This window comes from Phalacrocorax carbo, chromosome 4 (assembly GCF_963921805.1).
Source record: "Phalacrocorax carbo chromosome 4, bPhaCar2.1, whole genome shotgun sequence".
NCBI lineage: Eukaryota > Metazoa > Chordata > Aves > Suliformes > Phalacrocoracidae > Phalacrocorax > Phalacrocorax carbo.
Window position 1 is genome coordinate 8167069 of NC_087516.1, and position 20729 is coordinate 8187797.

Sequence of the window (20729 nt, forward strand, 5' to 3'; positions counted from 1 at the left end):
AGGAAACAAATTTGATATAAATCTGTTGAAAGAGTGCAACGTTTCTCCAGGAGCTGGAGATATCAGTTAACCATTACTAATCTTTTATTCCTACTAATGTATAGCTGTGCAATTTCCATTAAAGCCTCTGTTATTTGCCTAGACCAGAAATGCTCTCTCTATGAGTGGGAGCGAGGTGTTGATCTTCTAGTTGATTATCTGTTCCCCTTTTGATCCCTCTTACAAAAAGGTTTTACTTGTCACATGCATCATTTTTTCAAACAAAGATCTCATGTTCTGCCTTTTTAAAGCATTGCTTAAATTACAGCAGCAGGAAATCAGAAAACTTTGGGGTTTAGCACTGTTTTGTTCTTTTCTCACCTGCTTGTAAATCATGCTGGGAGAAAATAATTTACATGCTTGTAGTAAACAATAATATTAATATCTGTGCAGGAATCAGGCTATTTTTAGTCTTGTTCCCAAATCCTGATCAATGATATATAGAGTGAAACATGATTTTAATTGCGTTGAGATTTGTTCAGTGCAGATTTTTTGGGAGGGAAGTCAAAATATTAAATAGAACTTTTTCCCAATTGGGAAGGTTGGTATGCCCAACTGTTAAATGCTTCTTTGTTCATATGTAACTGTAATTTGATAATTTAGAGGGGGAGGGAAGTTCAGACCACCAAAGGACACGAGAATTTTACTAAAAGATTCTGTAAGACTATTTTGCGCATAGAAATTCTGCATGGTGTCTTTTTAGGAACATTTTCTCCTCCTTGTGTCTGTAAGGCTATAAACACAGAGCTAGCAGTCAGTCTTGTTTTCAGGGTTGTTTTAAAACTAAGCAAATAAGAAACTTATTTCGTTTGTTTATTTACTGTCTGTTGTACAATCTTGCCACGTAACTTCTGAAGCTGAAATGCTGTACCATGCAAATGTTTGACTGAAGTCATATTGGTATTATAAAGATTCTTGGAGCTTTTTTGTTTAGGCTGAAGTTTGCAGGACTGTGTGATTGAAAACTTTTTTTTAACCAAAAATTGTGAGAACATATAACTATGTTTAATGTTGAACTAGCCTCCACTATAACTCCTTTGCCTTTATCCCCTAATTTGCCAGAAGAAAGTTATTTGTACTTTATGGCAGGTTAGAATTTTTCTGGCACTAGTGAGGTAGATTTGATGAAGAAATTATGGGATAGCATGAATCTCTTTAACAAGGATTTTACTTCTGATGATTTGGCAAATCATAGAATGGCTTTGAAATTGCTTAATTCCTTTTTTAACGTGGTTCTAATCTCTTTACATAGTTTTAAATGGTCAACTGTTGCAGTAAAACCAGCAGCTATGTATGTGGTAGGTTGCTACAGTCAGGTAATTTCCTCTTTTTAAATTTTTTTTAACCACTTATCTGCTGAAAACTTGCTTAGATAAAATTAATCAAGACTCTTCAGGCCCATTAAAGTATTGGCTTATGTGCTTTGCTGAACTGAGATCATTGTGATTAGTGAAGCCAGTGTTCACGTATACGTGGCTTTGCAGTCTACAGAAGGCAAAGCCTCAGAAGTAAGAATGACACCTAAGGATATTAATGAGTGAGGGGAATTGGATATGAATAGAGAAAATCCTCTCAAGTCAGCGTGGGACTGATTGGGTGGAAGAGCTATGCGGAAGAAAGGGATTGTAGAGTGTCCTTTATGAATTGTAAGTCCTTATCAAGACATCTGTCATCTGGATATCTCCATTTTGCTTGCAATAAGCAGCAGACATGCAGGCTGGATTTATTTTTTTTTTTTTGCTTAGTTTAGCTGTATTTTTTTTCCTCTAACTTCATATTTCCTTAAATTTGGCATGGGATTTTTGGTGTTTAACTTCAGGTGTCTTAAAGTTAGATATCTAAGCTTAAGCTGGTCACCTTAATTTCTTTTCATGATTAGGAGAAAGAAACATTTACCATCAGAGGGACAGTCATTGTTTCCTAAGATTAACATTTAAGATGAGTCAGGTAGTTTCTCTCTGGGGTTGCCTGTTTCTCAGCATGGACTGTTGGCAGCCTGGGGTGGCTGAACTGAAATGATGAGAGTACTGTTGAGAAAATACTACACCACTCAAGGGTCCTTGCTCCCTTTCTCCCCCACTCCCTATGTCTGCTGGCATGGTACTCATCCTCCTTACACCAGATTAACAAAGAGTGTATTTACCTATATGTGTCTGTAAATATAGGGAAGATCTCTAATTTTAAAATAGATCCTCAATGGATTAGCTTAATTTCCTGGAGGAACACCCCATAAGTGTCTCAGACTTACGGACTCTGTGTAAGAGAACCTGGAAGACAGAACCTCTTTAAGACTCAGCTGATCATTCGCTGTCTTCCTCTGTCCAAGTATATTGCAACACGCTCTGATTTCAGCTTCTGCTTCTCTGCTGCTACAGGTTTACAGCTACCAGGAATAAGATCAGACAAGATCAAACTGTCTCCTCCCTGGTCTATCTTCTGTGTTTAATCACAGAAGTATTTTGTTATGAAGAAAGTTAACTACAGAATTACAGTTATTCACTGAAACTGGATATCGAATAACTGACACTGAATGTCAGATCGCAAACTAGAGCTAAGGCTTCACAGAATCACAGAATCACACAGAATCTCAGGTCAGAAGGGACCTCAGGGATCATCCAGTACAACCCTTCTAGGAAGAGCGCAGTCTAGACAAGAAGGCCCAGCACCCTGTCCAGACGACTCTTGAAAGTGTCCAACGTGGCCGAGTCAACCACTTCCCTGGGGACATTATTCCAATGGTGACTGTCCTCACTGTGAAAAATTTCCCTCTGGTGCCCAATCGGAATCTCCCCAAGAGCAACTTGTGTCCGTTCCCTCTTGTCCTCTCCATGGGACTCCGTGTAAAAAGGGAGTCTCCATCTTCTTTATAGCTGCCCCTTAAGTACTGGTACATGGTGATGAGATCCCCTCTGAGCCTCCTTTTCTCAAGGCTGAACAAACCCAGTTCTCCCAGCCTATCCTCGTATGGCAGCTTCCCAGTCCTCTGATCATCTTGGTGGCCCTTCTCTGGACCCCTTCCAGCCTGTCCGCATCCTTTTTGTATAGCTTTGTATAGGCTTGTAGTAAGTTATCAGGTTAAACAGGAAATCAATACTAGACAGGCTTTGGTGGTATTTTAGAAACATCTTCATAATACAGGAGTCATAAGAAAGAATGGTAGATTCCTAGGTTTTTCTAAATCACTAGTAAAGCTTCACTTCCTTTTACATGTAATTTTACAGCAGGTTGATACTGGCATCTTTATGTGCTTTCTTACAGCTTTGTCTGTATAATTTTCATTTGTTGTTTTCCCAGATTTGCCTCTGAGCATCGATTTTGGGCACCCAGTGAAGTAGAGGAAGAGGTGGAAAATAAAGAAATAGCTGAAATGTTAAAAACTAGATACATAACATTTGCTGGCAAGTTTGAACCAGTGAAACATAAATGTCGAGCACCAATGCCTGATGGCAGACTGTGCGAAAGACAAGATCGGATTAAGGTGGGCACCAAGTATCATGACTTCCAGGATTTGTGCTGTGTGGAGATCTTGTTAAAACATGTCCATAAAAGTTTATTTCACATTGTAAATATAACTCAAGGCACTGAAAGAAAATTGTATCTGGAGAAGTTTGCTGTTGATGTGTGCTTCGGATAAGAAGCATCCTTTCTGTAAGGAAGCTGTAAACATTTAAAGAACTCTCAACTATTGTTGGCACTCATCATAGTTATTTATTATTATATAATAATTACTTATATATATTACTGTGATGTTTCAGTACCTGACAGTAAAGCAGAGACAGTTTTTTGCCAGAAAGTTTTCCTCATTTAGAGGCATATCTGATATTAACTGCTTTTAGAAATGTGGGAGTTTGAGAGGCAAAGAGATTTTATTTACAAATTAGGTTTTATGAAAGCTAAATCCTACACAGCCTCAAATTCTGAGCGCTATTGAGCAGAAGTACTTTGCTTAAATACTTTGTTCAATATCCCTGTTCTTCCTGTATTCCCTGAGACTGAAGCATCTGAATGCACTAAAAGTCTTTAAATGGGATTGTTACAGGAGAGGGATATAGCATAAACAGCAATATACAATGCAGCTCTGGTGCCAGGTTCCAGACTTGATAGGATGTGCTGCCTGGCCTCTTGAAGTTGGATATTCGTATCACAAAGATCTTATTTCTCTGAGATTGTGGATATATTAAACAGATGATGTTTATAGTATCCTGATGCTTTCTAAGGGGGATTGGGGATCAAGTGTAAAGTTTTGTCGCTTGATTCCAGCGTCTGGCTTTAAGCTGTGTTGAATAAGAATTTATTTTCATTCAGAAGTTCTGAGATTGTTTTTCCTTTTCTTTCTGAAGTGCCCTTTCCATGGAAAGATAATTCCTCGGGATGAATCTGGGATTCCTGTTAATGCAGAGGACAGAGCCAGAGAAGAAAAGATGTGGCTTGAGAAGCAAGCGGCTCAGCCAGGTTAGTGCCTGCACAGCCTTTTAAAAAGAGGAGGGGAAGAACAAAAATCAGGCTGAGGTGGGAGATAAGCTTTAAATGTAAGCGCAATATCTTTATTGTGTATGTGTTTGTATAGATACTGTATGCAATATTTACAAAATGTACAACGTATATTTACAAGCTATACAGTAGTTGTATATATTGTGTCTACATTGTATCTATATCGTATACATTGCATTACAATATATTGTATCCACATTGTATCTATATATTGTGTATATTGTACCTATATATAGATACAGTGTGGATACAAGTTGGAAAAAATACGGGACAGGCTCTATGGGGGAAAGGAGCAGATTCTGTTGTTGCCAAAGGCACGGGTTGAGACCCACAGAACTGGATCATGTTTCTGTTTTGCTCCTAACCCCATTCTCTCCTTTAAGTTCCTGTTGATTTTAATTTGCAGACCATTTGCGGTGGTTCTTGCTTATGTGGTAAACATGGACGCGTGTGTACACAGAGTTAACATTGCGTTTGTTCTTTATTTCCTATAGTTACATAGAGTTCCTAACACTTCTCAGACAGATGAATTATAGCTTTTATCTTAAGGAACATGTTAATTAAGGACAACTAAACCTGTTTCCTGGGAAATGCTTGAAAGTAACTGTTCCCATGCTTCTGAAAAGAAGTTGTCTAATCTTGCTGGTCCCTAACAGTTGTAACTTACATAATATAACGGTACTAGTATTAGGATCACTGTGTTACCACGAATACTGGCAGCATGGTTTTTTGTCACAATATGGGAACTTGTTTTTCCTGTATCTGTTCATATCTATCATTTTTGTATTTCCTGTGTCTACCCATTTACTACTTGTGTTTCAGAAGGCGAGTTATTGGCCTTGTGCATCTGTGCAGCATTGCTAGAGAATACTCTGAACTAAGAAAGCCGTCAACTTGGGCTTTATTTTATTAGCATTGTAGCTAGTATGGATGTTCCAATAGGCATGGTGTTTGCGATGGGCTTGAGGAAGGGAGCAAGCAGACCCATGCTGTTTAATTGCTTATGGTTTACTGTGCAATACTCTGGATTCTGTTTCTAAACAATGGGGATGGGCAACAAAACTTATGGCCTTCTCCTCGCATCCCAGTTTCTGCTTTCAGGTGTGGAATGCTCTGGAGGGAAGGATCATCCTTCCCCAAGATTATTTGGGCATTTTTAGCCAGGATGAAGCTCTGGACTGCTAGGTAAGGGATGTAGGCAATGAGAAAGACAGCAAGGAGTGAATACACAGGCAGGAATAAGAGACTTTTTTTTTGCAATAGTACAACTGAGCCTCATTAGTGATGGACAGAAGGTGGATTTTCATAGAGTGCCAGAGGGACTGCATCCAGGAAGCTACTGGAAGTTGACGGACTGCAAAGCAAGATGGGAGAGAGGGATCTGTCCAGCAAAGACATAGTGTATAATTGGAGGGGACACATTTATTTTCAAAGCTTTTATTTAATCTGCCTTCCTCCAGCAGGTCTTAGTTTTCTCTGTTTTAAGCTATGCGTGTTCAGGGCACTGCTTGGGAGGGTCCCTTGGGAGGCAGTCCTGAAGGGCAAAGGAGTCCAGGAAGGCTGGGCTTTCTTCAAGAAGAAAGTCTTGCTGGCGCAGGAGCAGGCTGTCCCCACGTGCTGCAAGATGAATGATCGGCCTGGCTGAACAGGGAGCTTCTGCTGGTACTCATGATAAAAAAGGAGAGTTTACTGCTTTTGGAAGAAGGGGCAGGCAACTCAAGAGCACAGAGACCCCGTTAGGTCTTGCAGAAAGAAAATTAGACAGGCAAAAGACCAGCTAGAACTCAATCTGGCCACTGCGGTAAGGGATAACAAAAAATGTTTTTACAAATACATTAACAACAAAAAGAGAGCCAAGGAGAATCTCCATACTCTATTGGATATAGAGGGATGAGGAAAAGGCTGAGGTACTAAATGCCTTCTTTGCCTCAGTCTTTAATGACCAGACCAGTTATACCTGGGGCATTCAGCCCCCTGAGCTGGAAGGCAGGGATGGGTAGTGGAATAAACCCCCCATAATCCAGGAGGAAGCCGTTAACAGCCTGCTGAGCCATCTGGACACTCACAAGTCTATGGGGCCAGACAGGATCCACCCGAGCATACTGAGGGAGCTGGCAGAGGAACTTGCCAAGCCACTCTCCGTCATTTATCAGCAGTCCTGGGTAACAGGGGAGGTCCCAGACAACTGGAGGCTTGCCGATGTGACGCCCATCTACAAGAAGGGCCAGAGGAGGATCTGGGGAGCTATAGGCCTGTCAGCCTGACGTCGGTACCAGGGCAGATTATGGAGCGATACATCTTGAGTGAGCTCATCAGGCAAGTGCAGGAGAACCAGGGGACCAGGCCCAGCCAGCATGGCTTCATGAAAGGCAGGTCCTGCCTGACCAACCTGACCTCCTTCTATGACCAGGTAGCCTATGTAGTGGATGAGGGAAAGGCTGTGGATTTTATCTACCTGGACTTTAGCAAAGCCTCTGACACTGTCTCCCACAGCATCCTCCTGGAGAAGCTGGCGGCTCATGGCTTGGATGGGTGTTTTCTTTGCTGGGTAAAAAACTGGCTGGATGGCCAAGTGTGGAGAGTTGTGGTGAACGGAGCTAAATCCAGTTGGTGGCTGATCACAAGCGGTGTTCCCCAGGGCTCTGTTTTGGGGCCAGTCTTGTTTAATATCTTTATCAATGATCTGGATGAGGGGATCAAGCGCACCCTCGGTAGGTTTGAAGATGACACCAAGTTGGGCAGGAGTGTTGATTTGCTTGAGGGTAGGAAGGTTCTGCCAAGAAATCTGGACAGGCTGGATCAATGGGCCAAGGTCAATTGTATGAGGTTTAACAAGACCAAGTGCCGGGTCCTGCACTTAGGTCACACCAACCCCATGCAACGCTCCAGGCCTGGGGCAGAGTGGCTGGGAAACTGCCCAACAGAGAAGGCCCTGGGGGTGCTGGCTGACAGCCGGCTGAACATAAGCCAGCGGTGTGGCCAAGGAGGCCAACAGCATCCTGGCTTATATCAGCAATAGTGTGGCCAGCAGGAGCAGGGCAGGGGTGGTGTCCCTGTGCTCGGCACTGGTGAGGCTGCAGCTCAAATACTGTGTTCAGTTTTGGGGCCCTCACTGCAAGAAAGACATTGAGGTGCTGGAGCACCTCATATCCAAATAAGGATATATCCATAATGTCCAAATATATCTGGACATATATATGGACATATCCAATAAGTGTCCAAATAAGGGCAATGAAGTCAGTGGTGAAGGGTCTGGAGAGCAGGTCTTCTGAGGAGCGGCTGAGGGAGCTGAGGTGGTTTAGCCTGGAGAACAGGAAGCAGAGGGTAGACCTTATTGGTCTGTACAGCTACCTGAAAGGAGGTTGTAGTGAGGTGGGTGTTGGTCTCTTCTCCCAAGGAACAAGTGATAGGACAAGAGAAAATGGCCTCAAGCTGTGCCAGGGGAGGTTTAGTCTGGATATTAAGAAAAATGTCTTCACTGCGAGAGTAGTCGGGCACTGGAACAGGCTGCCCAGGGAGGTGGTGGAGTCACCATCCCTGGAGGTATTTAAAAGACATGTAGACGTGGCACATCAGGGCATGGTTTAGGGTGCATGGTGGTGTTGGGTTGATGGTGGAACTTGGTGATCCTAGAGGTCTTTTCCAACCTTAATAATTCTATGATTCTATTTATTCTAGGTGAGTAGTCTGCATTCTAACTGAACTTAACCGTAGGCTTTATAATTTTCATATATTGTAGTATACCCCCTTTAAGGTGTTAGTTCTCTCTTAAGCTCTGACTTGGTATTTCACCAGTTTTACAGTCATTTATGCTATCGATGAGGCTACTAAACCTTCCACGACACCTCTTCAGGGCATAAAAAACTGACCCACCCAGTTGCCTTTAATACATATTTGGCCATCTTTCAATGACTGTGCTTGGCAATTACCAGCACGTGAATGTAGCAGTTACTGAACACCTTCTGGTGTCTGCATGGGTCGAAGTGCTACGTTTGCAGGCAGTTTCCACCCTTACCCAGGTGGAATCAAGTGCTCTAAACTGGCATCCAGCTGACAGCATGGGCACTGCTGGACTGTCACAGCAAAACCAAAACTAAGCCAGGGGTGTGGAAATTGTGCTAAAAAGGGAAGTTCCCAACTTAGTTATGGCAATCTGAAGCTAGCAAATTAAACTAGTAGGTGTTCTTGAGGGACTAGTTTCAAACTAGAAACTAATACACTGATATAAAAATCACTTGCACTGAAAAATATTGATTCCCCCCCCTCCCCCCGTGAAACTGCCATCGCTGGAGGCTAGACACAATATTTATTTTTATTACAGTGTCAGCACGGTGTTGTTAGAGGCTTCTCACCTCTGGCCCACAAGGATGTGTATGTTAGTCCCAAACCAGTGTTGACATTACTGCACTGCATTATTGAGTGCCGTTGTTAAGCTGAGGTGTCATACAAAGGTCCATCCCATCTGGCTGGGGAGATGCTGAACAAGCTATGGCACTTCATTTATTGGACAAAACCTTACAGGTTTCTAAAGCCATATGTATACCAGATGCCACTAAATACTTTTATCCACTGCTTTTTGTTTCTTTCTTTTCTTCTGTGCCTTGATATTTTAAAATTTGTTTTATAATAATATCTTCATAAACTTTTTAAAATTATCTTTAATTTGTTTATTTTGGGCTTGTGGTTTGCAGTGGGTTGGTTGGTTTGCTTTGGGGATTTTGGGGGTTTTTTTTGTGTTTTTCTTTATTTTTTTTACGAAGGACTTGAAGCAAGTCTGAGCAATGTTGCTATGGAAAATGTACAAATGGGGACCCCCTCTGTACAGTAAGTGCTTTGGTCTTACAATTGACAACATCATTTACTAATGATGACAGTTTGAAAAATGCCAAACATTAAAATTTGGGAATCAGTTGCACGGTTAAATTGCACCAAAATTCTTCCTACATCTTTTTCCTGTTGGGTGGTAGGTTTATTTTCATCCTTGTGTGGTCGAAGGGGAAACCAATTATGTAAAAGAAACAGTTTGTGTTGATAATGACTATGCTTTGACAACACTGTCATTGCTGTTATGGAGCATTTTTTAACTTAGTGTAAAATTTTAAACTCTAGCTAATGCCCACAAAACGCTGCTTTGGGCTCTTTAGTCCTGAAACAATGAATCAGGTGGGATTACGCTGACCTGCTAATCTGCAGTGTTCATCCTTTTCCAATAGTTCGCACACAGGAGCAAATTAAGTGCCTATTTTTTGTGTCAGCCCTGAAGAGTATCTGGTTTTTCAGCCCTTAGTGACTTGTTAACAAACAGGTATCAGGACAGGCTGGTGAAGGCAGGCCGCTGGCCAGTCAGATGTGAAATAGCATCTCTTTACTAACTACAGTATTGATTCCCGCCTACCCTTGCAAACTGTGTAATTTTCTTTTCCCTGCTGCTAAACTCAGTAACAATGTATGAAGAGCTTTAGGGGCCCATCAATGCTCAAAAAGGCTGCTCTTCCCTGGCATTCTATTGATTTTTCTCAAAGGCTTTTAAATTGCTCCTTCATTTTACTCAAATGCTCATTTCATCTCTACTGGATGCCGGCATTTTTTCGTTGTGTTTAAACAATTGCTCCATTCACTGGGTTCCTAAACTGTGACGCCTTCTTATTACTGGGAGATAAACTGTTTAGACAGTTTTCCTTAATCTTGGATTAATCGTTCCTGTATCTGAATTGTGCTGTTCTGTATTCCTTCACTTCAGAGAAAAAAAAGTCTGTGAGGTCTTATGATCTATCAAGTATGTGTGTTCTGTTTTCTCCCTCTGTACTTCTCCTGTTCAGTTCTTGCACAGCTTCATTTTCCTCATGCTTTTTGGTGTGTTGGATTTTAATCAGTCCTTGCTTTCACATATCATAGTAGGTTAGATCTAACCTTTCCTTGGAAAATTGCTCTGGTATTCCTAAACACCGTGTTCTTAAGTGGGGACATTGCCTCTGACCTTTCTGAAATGTTATTGCCAATATTTGTCACACTCGGTGACCATTGTGGTATATAAGTGAAATTGTAGAGTCATTTAGCACTGTTTATTTTTCTATATCTACATCAACATTAAATAAGGGTAGTAGACATTTGGTGTTACAATTTCTGCAGGCAAGAAAGGCTGACTGACATATGGGAAACTATATGACAAATGAGTGCCAATTACTGGTTGTTAAAATACAGAATTCTGACGTTTATGCTGAGTTTGGGCCAGGGTACTCTTTGAAGTGGTACTTGCTACATTCTTTCCATCCCATATGGTCAAAATCTTTATAATGTGATGCCATTTTTCTAAATTTCTACTTGAAGATATCCATCCTCTAGCCACAGTTTCACTTTCTACGTTGTACTATGTTACCTTGTTCTGATATGCAAGACGCTGCACTGAAGGTGAAAGACCACTGCTTCCCCAAAGAGTTTGCAGGCAAAATCATTCATGCTTTTTTCCCATGGCAGCATCTGTGATCAGAATTCATTTATAGCATATGGTTGGATTCTGAAGCATTAAGGTTTTGATAAAACTGTGAAACAAGTTTTTGATCAGATAAACTAACCCGTGTGATTGTCAGGAGAGGAAGCTTGATTTAGATAATTAAACTGAGGAAGTGTGGGACACTTAAAAAGTGGGATCATTTTCAAATGCAAAATTGGGCTCATAGCAACAGGGTCATGTTTTCTTATTCAAGAATGCTATTCGGTGTCAGATAGCAGTTCATGTTTTGAAGCAAATATGATTCTTTGCAGAAAAGTTACAATGTTGTCACCCCCCCTCTGCTCAAAAGTTGACATATTCCATTTTTCAGGTTTATTTTTAAGCCTATTCAGCATTTATTTCTGGAGATAAGTTCCTCGGCTACATTGTTGGCATTCAGTTCTATTTCTAAATAACAATCACTGTGTTTGTCACCTCTCCTACATGGAATAGTTTCTTTGGAATTTTGCTACTGCAAAAACTTGACTTAAGTCTTCCTACAGCACAGTTTTATCTACAGCAGCTAATAATAGATACTAATCCCAGACTGGCAGGGCTTTTTCATCAAGATCTGTCATTTTGACTAACTGCTTTATCCTCCCCTTCCTTTGTGTATGCAACTTACAGCACAGCGACTCTGCCCTCGCCTAGCGGTGACAAGAACCTCTACCTTAGGAAACCGCAAATTCTGCCTGGGTTCAGAGTTCCAAAGTGCATGCTTTTTCTTTTAAACAGAGTGGCGAGATCCAGAATTCATGAGAGAAGTTGAAGCCGCTACGGGATTGGATCTTGGTTCCTCTAAAAGTAATGGAAAAGGAGGGAAAAAGAAAGGGAAGAAGAAAAAATATCCAAATCTGACAGACCTGAAGCAGCAGGCTAATACCTCTCGTTCCCGGCTTGAGAAGAAAGTCTTCAATAAGTAAGATGCTTATTTTCTCTGAAGCCTGTTAAATTCTGTTTCTTTTTGTTTCAACAGTTCTTTCTGTTTCAACATTAACATGCTCTTACTAAACACCTTTCTTCACTCACTGCAGAGCAGGAATGCCTTCCATATCTCTGGAGGGTAAAGAGTAGCAGGTACTGATAACCCAGGTTATTTCTTTGAGAATGATTTTCAGCTAATTTACAAAATTTGCCTATGAAAGACTTTTTTTCATCCTTTTGTTTTTTATTCCTTTAATTGCTCTAGTAGCTTCTCTGGTTGACCATTTCTTAATCAGATGGATGCTACTTTGTGTGCGCACATAACACTGGCTCTGGAAAGAAGATGATGTGTTCAGCGTGACAGAACTTACAGCATTAGACACATGATAGTAGTACAGATGGAGTGAAAGTGAAGTTTTTCCTTTTGAAAACCTAAGATGGGCTCCCCTGAGCAGAACTTCAATTAATAAAGGGATCTGTCAAAAACCCTTGGCTTTTGGCAGGCAGCAGTGTCTTGGCAGTTGCCCTCAAGCCTCTGGTGTACGCTCAGAGACCTTCCCAAACTTTTGACTACCACTTTTGGCTGGGCTTCCCATGTGTTTTCTCTCACTGTTGGATATACTAAATGGCTAACTGGGCCTGATGCAGTGCCCTCCAGTCCAGTATGTACACACAGTGATCCCTTCCTGTGTATTGCTCAGTGACAAGCTGCCAGTGCACTTTTCTCCTCGTTTACTGAGAATGCATTCAACTGGTTAAGAAAAATATTTGGATCTTTGTGTTATGGTCCTTGTTCATTTAACCCCTGCTGCCTTTTTTAAATATCAAGGACTGGAACCTGCTGCAGGTCTCTCTTTCAGTGTAAGTGTTTGGAGGTTATTTTTCCCTGCGACACGTGGACGCAGTATTCCCCCTGCGATAGTGCTGTTTCTATACGTCTCCCTTTCCTCCGGCGCATGTGCAAACAGTAGCTTGTGGCCTGTGTTTAGCTGGAGAGGAAACTGTTTGGATGGCATCAGCATTTAGACATTTCAAAGGTGTGTCCATGGCTTACGTAGACCTATGTGAGTTAACTTCAAAGCAGGCAGGCTAGCTCGGATGGAAGTGGGAGCCTACCAACCCACCAAGCTGAATGGGCTTTAGAACGTACAGAAGCTTCATGTGTCCACTGTTATGCCATTTCTGGTATCTAGTCTTGGTTAGATGTGGCTGAAACATAAATTTGCCTAAGCATGCTCTGACCTTTATCACATGGGAAGCAGCTGCAGCTATTTAAAGAGTTTCACATGTCAAAAATGAATTAGTCAAAGGAAAGTGAAAAGTTTAAAGCTGTCAAATCAAAAAAGCCAGATTATTCATATAAAATCATCAGTGCTGGGTTATACCCTAAACACACTGGATGAGTTGAACAGTATCCAAGGCACAATATTTCTTTAAACTCTGTTTTCGCTTTTCTGATGTAATGGTTCTAATAACAGAGCCAAATCCGCATTGCTTTTAGGTACAGAAATAGCACATTTTCTGTGAAATTTTCATGTTACCTGATCTTCGTTGGAAGTCAGAGACATACAGTTCTCATGATCAGAATTTGTCAGCTTTAACAAAATAGATTTTAGAAGCTGGTTTTGGTTTAGTATGGTTTGTGCTAATGATTTTGTGTGTGTGTGTTAGTGCCAGGCATAGGGAATCAAACCTGTCATGTTTTAATAGGTTTCATGCTTTGCAGCACTAAACAAGATGATAACCTTGGCTCCTTATAACAACCCCAAATTACTTGAAATGTATAGGTGATAAACCCAGGCTCTAGTCTGCCAATAAAGTTAAGTGAAATTGCACACAGATCATCAAAGTGGGATCTCATTTCATTTACAGTATCGCACAATCCAGTGGTGCTAATGTAAAACCTACATGACATGAAAGTGTCAAGGCCACTCTGCGCTGCTAAAGGCTCACTTTTCTCCTACCAATTAGGCAATATTTGAAGTGCAAAACCATGACCACATTTTCCTTACTCTGGTAACTTTATTGGCAGAATTTTGTTAAAAGTATACCTCCTCCAAGGTGTTTTTTCAGAATGTTGGTTTTCATTACAGTTGCTGCTGAGAAAATCTTTAATCCCACCATTTAGAAGTGTTATTAAGAAGTATCCTCTGTTTTCAGATGTTTCAAAATGGCTTTTAAAACGAAGCCATTACAGAGAGCAGTTAGCTATAGCAGAAGTCAGCTTGCCTCTCAGAGATAACCACAGGAGCAGAGCTGGAGTAGTGTGTAGAGCCTGATCCTGAAAAAGGCTGGTGCACGCTACCAGGTGGATGTCTTGTCTTTATTTTATTGCACAGCCCGCAGCGTCCTCAGAAGTGATAAAGCCAGACTGTGACAACGTAGAGTCTAACAGCACTAGACTTGAACCATCCACTTTGTGTGAAGGAACTTACTGACTGCATTTCAGATGTAGAAATCAAAGGAGCCATCAGTCGGTGCCACGTTCTTGAAAGGGACATAGTCCCTCAAACCAAGCCCTTAGCTGGTATACCTTCCACATTGGCAGAGTGCCCAGGTCTTTACAGAGAGGTGTTAGGAGATAACTTCCTTCTTCATAAACAGAGTCAGGGTGACATCTGAAACACACCTGCAAATACCAGCCGCAGATTTCTAAGCTTTTGCGCTAGAGGCACCTAAAATAACCAATAAAAATGGGAACTCTAGAATCCCGTGAAGAACCAAATTTCCCTAGGCAAGATGTGCTCAGCTGTGCACGACAGCTGCTGTAAATTTCTGTGGGGGCAGATGTACTCAACAGAACATTCTCTTGATGTCTGCTACTGCCTTTCTTCTGCTTTCTTACCCCTCTGGAATTGTGAACCCGTTCCACTGCCATACCAGTTAAAGGATATATAGGCCTGCCCTCGCTATGCCTTTTATGAGAACCTCCTGTTCAGGCTGTCTAGGCATCTTTTTCCTCACCCTCAAATTCTCAGCTGTGTGATCTTCACTCAGAAGTTTGTGGAGGGAAGAACAATGCAGGTGTATTCAATCACCCTGTTCAAAAGCAAAGAAGTCCCTCCCAAAAGAAGGGAAATCTCTGGGTACCATCTTTACTGAGAAGAAACAACGGCAGCAAATAAAAAGCAGCAATATGGGGGCAAACTGTCATCAGATTTAGGAGCACCAGAAAGCTTAAGAGCTCGAAAGTTCATTCCTTTATTTCCTTTTTGAGTCTGAAGAACACTCCGGAGCCTTCTTTGAGCAGAGCAGGCACTGCAGAGGGCACAAATGCTTGCCCATCATGAGGTAGCAGAGATCCCATTCCACTTTAGGTAAGAATAAGATATTGGACATACTGTCCTCACTATGCTAAACTCTAAACACTTAGCTGTTCTGCAGCAGTAATTTATCTCTCTGCAGAGATACATGACAATCTCTGGTGTCTTCCTAAATTAGCGTTGTGCTTATGAATTAAATAGCTACTGCTCAGGAAAGGGGATACTGCTAATGCGAATAAGAGTTTTACTTTGCCCGCAGCTGATGAAATGGGTTTATAAGAACTTGTGAAAGGGAAGTTGCTAAATGAGTTATAGTTACATGAAGTGAACTGCAAGCCCCTCCCGTACAAAACATTCTAGATTCTGCAGGTTGGATTTTTTAAGGGTTTGAGTGTGAGGTTTTTTTAGATCCTGTTAGATGCTCTTAGTTATTCCTCCCCCCCATCTCCCCCCCCCGCCAAGAGCAGTTAGGTGCTTCTTAAAATCAAACTCTGTATGTGTGACTATCAGAAATCATGCTAGAAGGGTGGAATGCACAGCCATTAAACTGAAAGACTTTAATTTGTTTACTCCTGTTAATAAAATCATTGCTGAATTAAACTATTTGTATTGCTGCAGCTAATTTAGTTAACAAGACAAATTTGTTCAGCCTCATCAGTGCAGTGTTCAGAAGCCTGGTAGTGATTAATCATAGTTCATTCCCCCCCCAACATTCATAAACATTCTCTGAGATTGTGTAGAAGTAACATAGATGGTTTTATTTATTTTTTTGTTTGTTTCTCTCTCAGAGGTGCTATGAAACGAGTGGTGAAAGCAATGAACCAAGTGGACCAAAGAAAGCATGAGAAGTTTGCCAACCAGTTTAACTATGCACTGAATTAAATTGAATAAAAAGGGCAAAGGTGATTAACAAGAGTGTAACTACACAAAACCTTTATAACAGACCTTCATATTTACAATAAAATACTGTGCTGGGTGCATTTTTACTGGGGTAATTTAAAAATTTTTTTCAACTTATAACTTATTTGATAATGCACATTAATTTTGACAAATGTGATATAGAATGAAATGCATTTAACCAGTTGATAATTATTTGAAGTGTGCATGAAATAGAGCATGTTTTATGACTTGTAAATACAGAGTAAAGTGTTCAGGGGTTTGGGGTTTTTTTCTTAATGGACTCCTGTAACTTCTACCTTGTTTGCCAATATGCATGTCATCATTTGCGTCCACTTTCATGCCTTCAGGAAAGAGATGCCATAGAAGCAATTAGGTATCTACCAGAGATGGTGATGCACAGAGTAGTTGTTCAGCCTAACCATTATAGGAAGTGTACCGCAGCAAGCAGCACACTGGCCCCTGCAGTACCTCTAAAGACCTCTTGTGCACATACTAAAGAAAAACAAAATCCAAATCAATTGATGTCTTCTGTTACTGAATGGAGTGGAGCTGGATTTCAGCAGCTCCAGGAGTTAATTCAAACTCAGTAGCTGTGGCACCAGTGGAGAAGCTGAAACGATGAAGGTCAGCCTGGTCAGCTTCTTGTCTGCTGCAGATGTCTCCCAGTATTTTTCAGAACTACATCTGGTCAGCATGTTGTGAAAGGTTGTAGAGACACTCATTAGGGGCTGCAGTTTAACTGATGCCAAAGAAAAGTCTTTTTTTTTAAACACAGTACAAAGTGAAAGTATGGGGTTTTTAAAAACCACTGAAGTGGCGTACTGTACTAGCGGGCCCTGGGCTTGGTTTGAATCAGTTAAGATTTTACTGGGCTGAAGCCTGAGCGTGCCTCTAAGGATCCAGATATGGATACAGATCTATCCAGATATAGCTGCAACAGCTGGACTTTTCTGACTCCCGCGACAGCTAACACATCTACTGAGAGCAAGCAGCTGGATTCAGTCTGGTTTGCTGGGCACCTAACCAGATCTCCCAAGCCTGCTTTGCTGGCTATAGTCATGTTCTTAAGCAGAGTGAACCAAACATTGACCAGTTGTGCTCTTGCAGGGTTTTACGCAGCTTTAGGAGTGAAATAAATCTGGAGTATCAAGGAATACAGAGTGAAAAAATCAAAGTGAACTGCAGAAGCCTTCCATAAAATGCAGAATACAAATTAGAATGGATTCTCTACAGCACTGGCTTAGTCACCTGTTGGAGGTGTTCCCTCATGCATCAAGAGCCTCTTTGAGGAGTTTACATTTTCTCTTTTTAAATTTTTTTAAATAATTCTTAGTGTAGCTTCTGACCACCTCAGACAAAAGCTAATTTACAGCTCTGCCAAGTACCTTTTGACTTGCATGAGTACGGCTTAGAAAGCAATTAATGTTGAATCTTGATAGTTTATCTTGCAGAGCTCTGCAGTTTGGAAGACATTTTCCTCTTCAACAGAGGTATTTGGAAGATGTACTTCTAAAATACCAGAAATAAAAGAATAAGTAGCCAACTGAAAGCAAAAATTTCAAAAAGTATTTACTGCACTGGAAGGGGAAGTCACTTCTACTCTCAGTCCAGCTAACTTGGCAGTGAAGGCTTCTGGTCAAAATGTAGACAAGGACAAACAAAATTCATCACCAGGTCAGCTGCATCAACTGCTACACTGATTTCATTTCTCAGCAAAGATAAAGACACACACAAAAAAAGAAAACAAACAAAAACAGCAGCAGCAAAACCCCGCACATATAAATCATTGGATGCTGAGATCCCCGAACAGCCTAAATGAAAGTGTTTCGTCTTGGAGATTAATACTCGGAAGAGCCACAATGGTCACGGTACCACTATTGCAGGGGCTCGAGCTTGCACAGACTGAGGGTGTTAATTTATAAGACATGTTTTCTCTCCTCCCTGTAAAAGAAGGGAGGAATTTCTACTGTGCAGTGGTGCTTAACCCTTCTTTGCTGTGGGCATGGGGTGTCAGCACTAGCAAGTTTCCAGCAAAGAGTAGGTGTACTTCACCCTGTAGAGTTCCCATTTTGGGCTGCTCAGTTCTAGAACTATCAGCTGAAGCTTCCTCTCTGGACCCAAGTGCCTGATCAACCAGTTAAACCTGATCCTATCGTGTGATCTGTATGCTTTCCCCCTTTATTGAACAGACACATGCATGCGAAAATGTGTTTTTCTGGAGTGCCTCTTCTATGCAGAAAGAGAATTTGCAGAATTAAGGTTTCCCAGCAAATGGCTTGGGGCTGGTAGCTCGGACACGGGAGCATGGGCTTTGGGCCAGGTTAGTGGTGACCTTTTTTAAGCTCTTGTATTTCCTCCCTGCCCTGGTTTTGTTGCAAGAACTTTTCTTATCAGGTGAGGAATATACCCAGTTGGATATGATTTTTTTTTCTCCTCTTTTTGCCTTGAAGCAAGAAAGACCATGGGATCTTCATGGGAGAATGTGTTAAACACACATCATCTGTAGCACTGCCTTTATACTAGCCTGGGCTCTTACCAGCACACCTCTTCCCCTCATCCAGTATCTGATAAAATTGCCTCATTTAATCAAATAATTTCTCTACAAGGGCAACACAGCAAATACACACAACAGGTCTTGAGTTTGGCCACTTAAGCGTTCTCATTAGACCTGGTCAGACATAATTCAGAGGATTTGGGGAGCTTTTTCTATTGCCTGGGTTTCCATCTGTACCTCTGCTGGAGAAAAATTTTTTTAAAAGGCATCTGTCTCCAAAGATCCAGCACATCTTCGTTAAACAGAAATCCTTTTAAGTTCAAAATAAATTAATCTATGTTTTAGATACATCACACCTCTGTGCATCACTGTACTTACAGCAACTTAAACATACGAGGTCTGTGAGCTCACCAGCTCTTCAGGCATCTTTGTTGCTAAACTGTCTGAACGTTGCTACTGGAACTTTTCTACTCCTGTCCTCAGGGCTTCTGGGAAAAAAATAAATAAAAACATAGAAGTATCATTCACATAATCTCTGCTGTGTGTTTTTGTCTTTATAACTCCCTCAAACGCCTTTGCAATTGTACTGTAATATAGCTCTGCTGACTGGGGACACTGCATGTGATTCCCAGGTACCTAAGCTCCGCGGATGTGGTAGCCCTTAGAATGTCGTTAGGGTGAGTGGGTGTAATACGGGTTGAATATTCCCGGTCTCTAAAGGGACACGGTAACTCTGAGCTGACGTGATCTCTGTGGATGCATCTGAGCCATCCTTTTATAACTAGTGCTGGTTCAGTGGTAAGACACGAACTGGAAGCAAAGACTTCCCCATAGTTATTCTTACCTGAGCACACAGTTACAGCTGGGAAGTAAAAGCCTGGAAGGAGAGGACTGTAGCGTGTATGAATTTAGTGCTGTTTGAGGTTGGAACGAAGGGTCTGGCCCTCTAATACAAAGCACTTAGTGGCATAAATGAGCTCAGCATAGTGTTTGTGAGCAGGGTTTCTGAATAAAAACAACCCTTCAGCACACCCCCTCTGAAGTTACCGACGCAGGATGATGGGTCCCTACTCCCCTTTTGCGTGACACCTTGCGATTCCGTTTTCTCTAAAAACTTACTTGAGGCTTGGCTTTAGCAATCTGGGTCTGGCTGTGACAATTTCAGTTTAGAAACCCCTAAAATCTCTTAGAAGTGACATTTAAAAGATTTATTTGGGGTTTGGATTTTTTTTTTTTTTGGAAGCAACACGAAGACACAGGATTTGTAAGCAGTTCTGCGTGGGCCATGCATCATGCTGTGTAAAACAGTGTTCAGGTTGGGGAGAGCATCAGTGAGCTCAAAGTGGACATTATTGAAAAAAACCCACAACTTACTTCTGTGGAAAAAACCAAAACAAATCACCCCAAACAAACAAAAACCCAAAGAAAAAGCCCACACAACACAAAACCAACCTGGTCCACTTAAAGTGGCTGTGGAAATGGACGATAACAATGTTCCTAATGACGAGCTGCTAGCCAGAAGCAAGAAGAATTGAATCTCGGGAACCCAGCTGGCAAAAACCTCAATTCAGCATGTACCAAAATAGCTCGGCAGAGATAGATAGCCACCTGGTGGTCTCTCACACTCGTGCAGATACCTGGCTGTTCGTGCAGCCCTGTCTGTAGCTCAGCCGGTGCTATTAAACACATTAATGGCTTTAATTGTGGAGGTGATGTGAATGCACCCGTAGGTCATGCACCAGAAAAGGTAAGGACATCTGGATGTTAAAGCAGTACTTGAGTGATGAAAACTGGTCATTTAAAGCCATGCCTTTCGAAGTGATAATGCCATATAGGAAAACTTAATGCCTTTACAGTATAGTCTGACCATGGATAGCAGAAAATAGGCACAGAAAGGGACCTTCTGCAAACCTGCCCAAGAAGGGTCTAGGTGCTGAAGTCCAAAACTGCATCCCAAGAAGTGCTTCAGTTTCCTGGGCCCCTGGGGGTCTGTACGTGCCGGGAGCTGCGCTGGCCTTCCCACCTAGACCAGAGTTCCTGCTTAAGCCTGATGAGACCCAGGGAAAGAATTGTATGAGGACTTGAGAAGGCTTGATCCAGCATGTATTTTCACACTTTGTCTAACACC

General features: G+C 41.6%; 1 protein-coding gene across 2 annotated transcripts in view; it reads left to right on the forward strand.

Moving 5' to 3' along the window:
* UVSSA (UV stimulated scaffold protein A) overlaps positions 1 to 16358 on the forward strand; it is a 58246-nt gene extending 41888 nt beyond the window's left edge. For both annotated transcript variants that reach the window (XM_064448946.1, XM_064448945.1), the window contains exons 10-13: positions 3334 to 3517; positions 4380 to 4491; positions 11756 to 11939; positions 15996 to 16358. In XM_064448946.1, the coding sequence (XP_064305016.1) occupies positions 3334 to 3517; positions 4380 to 4491; positions 11756 to 11939; positions 15996 to 16089 (574 nt within the window). In that variant the 3' untranslated portion in view covers positions 16090 to 16358. The remainder of the gene's footprint in view (positions 1 to 3333; positions 3518 to 4379; positions 4492 to 11755; positions 11940 to 15995) is intronic.
* The last annotated feature ends 4371 nt before the right edge of the window (positions 16359 to 20729 follow it).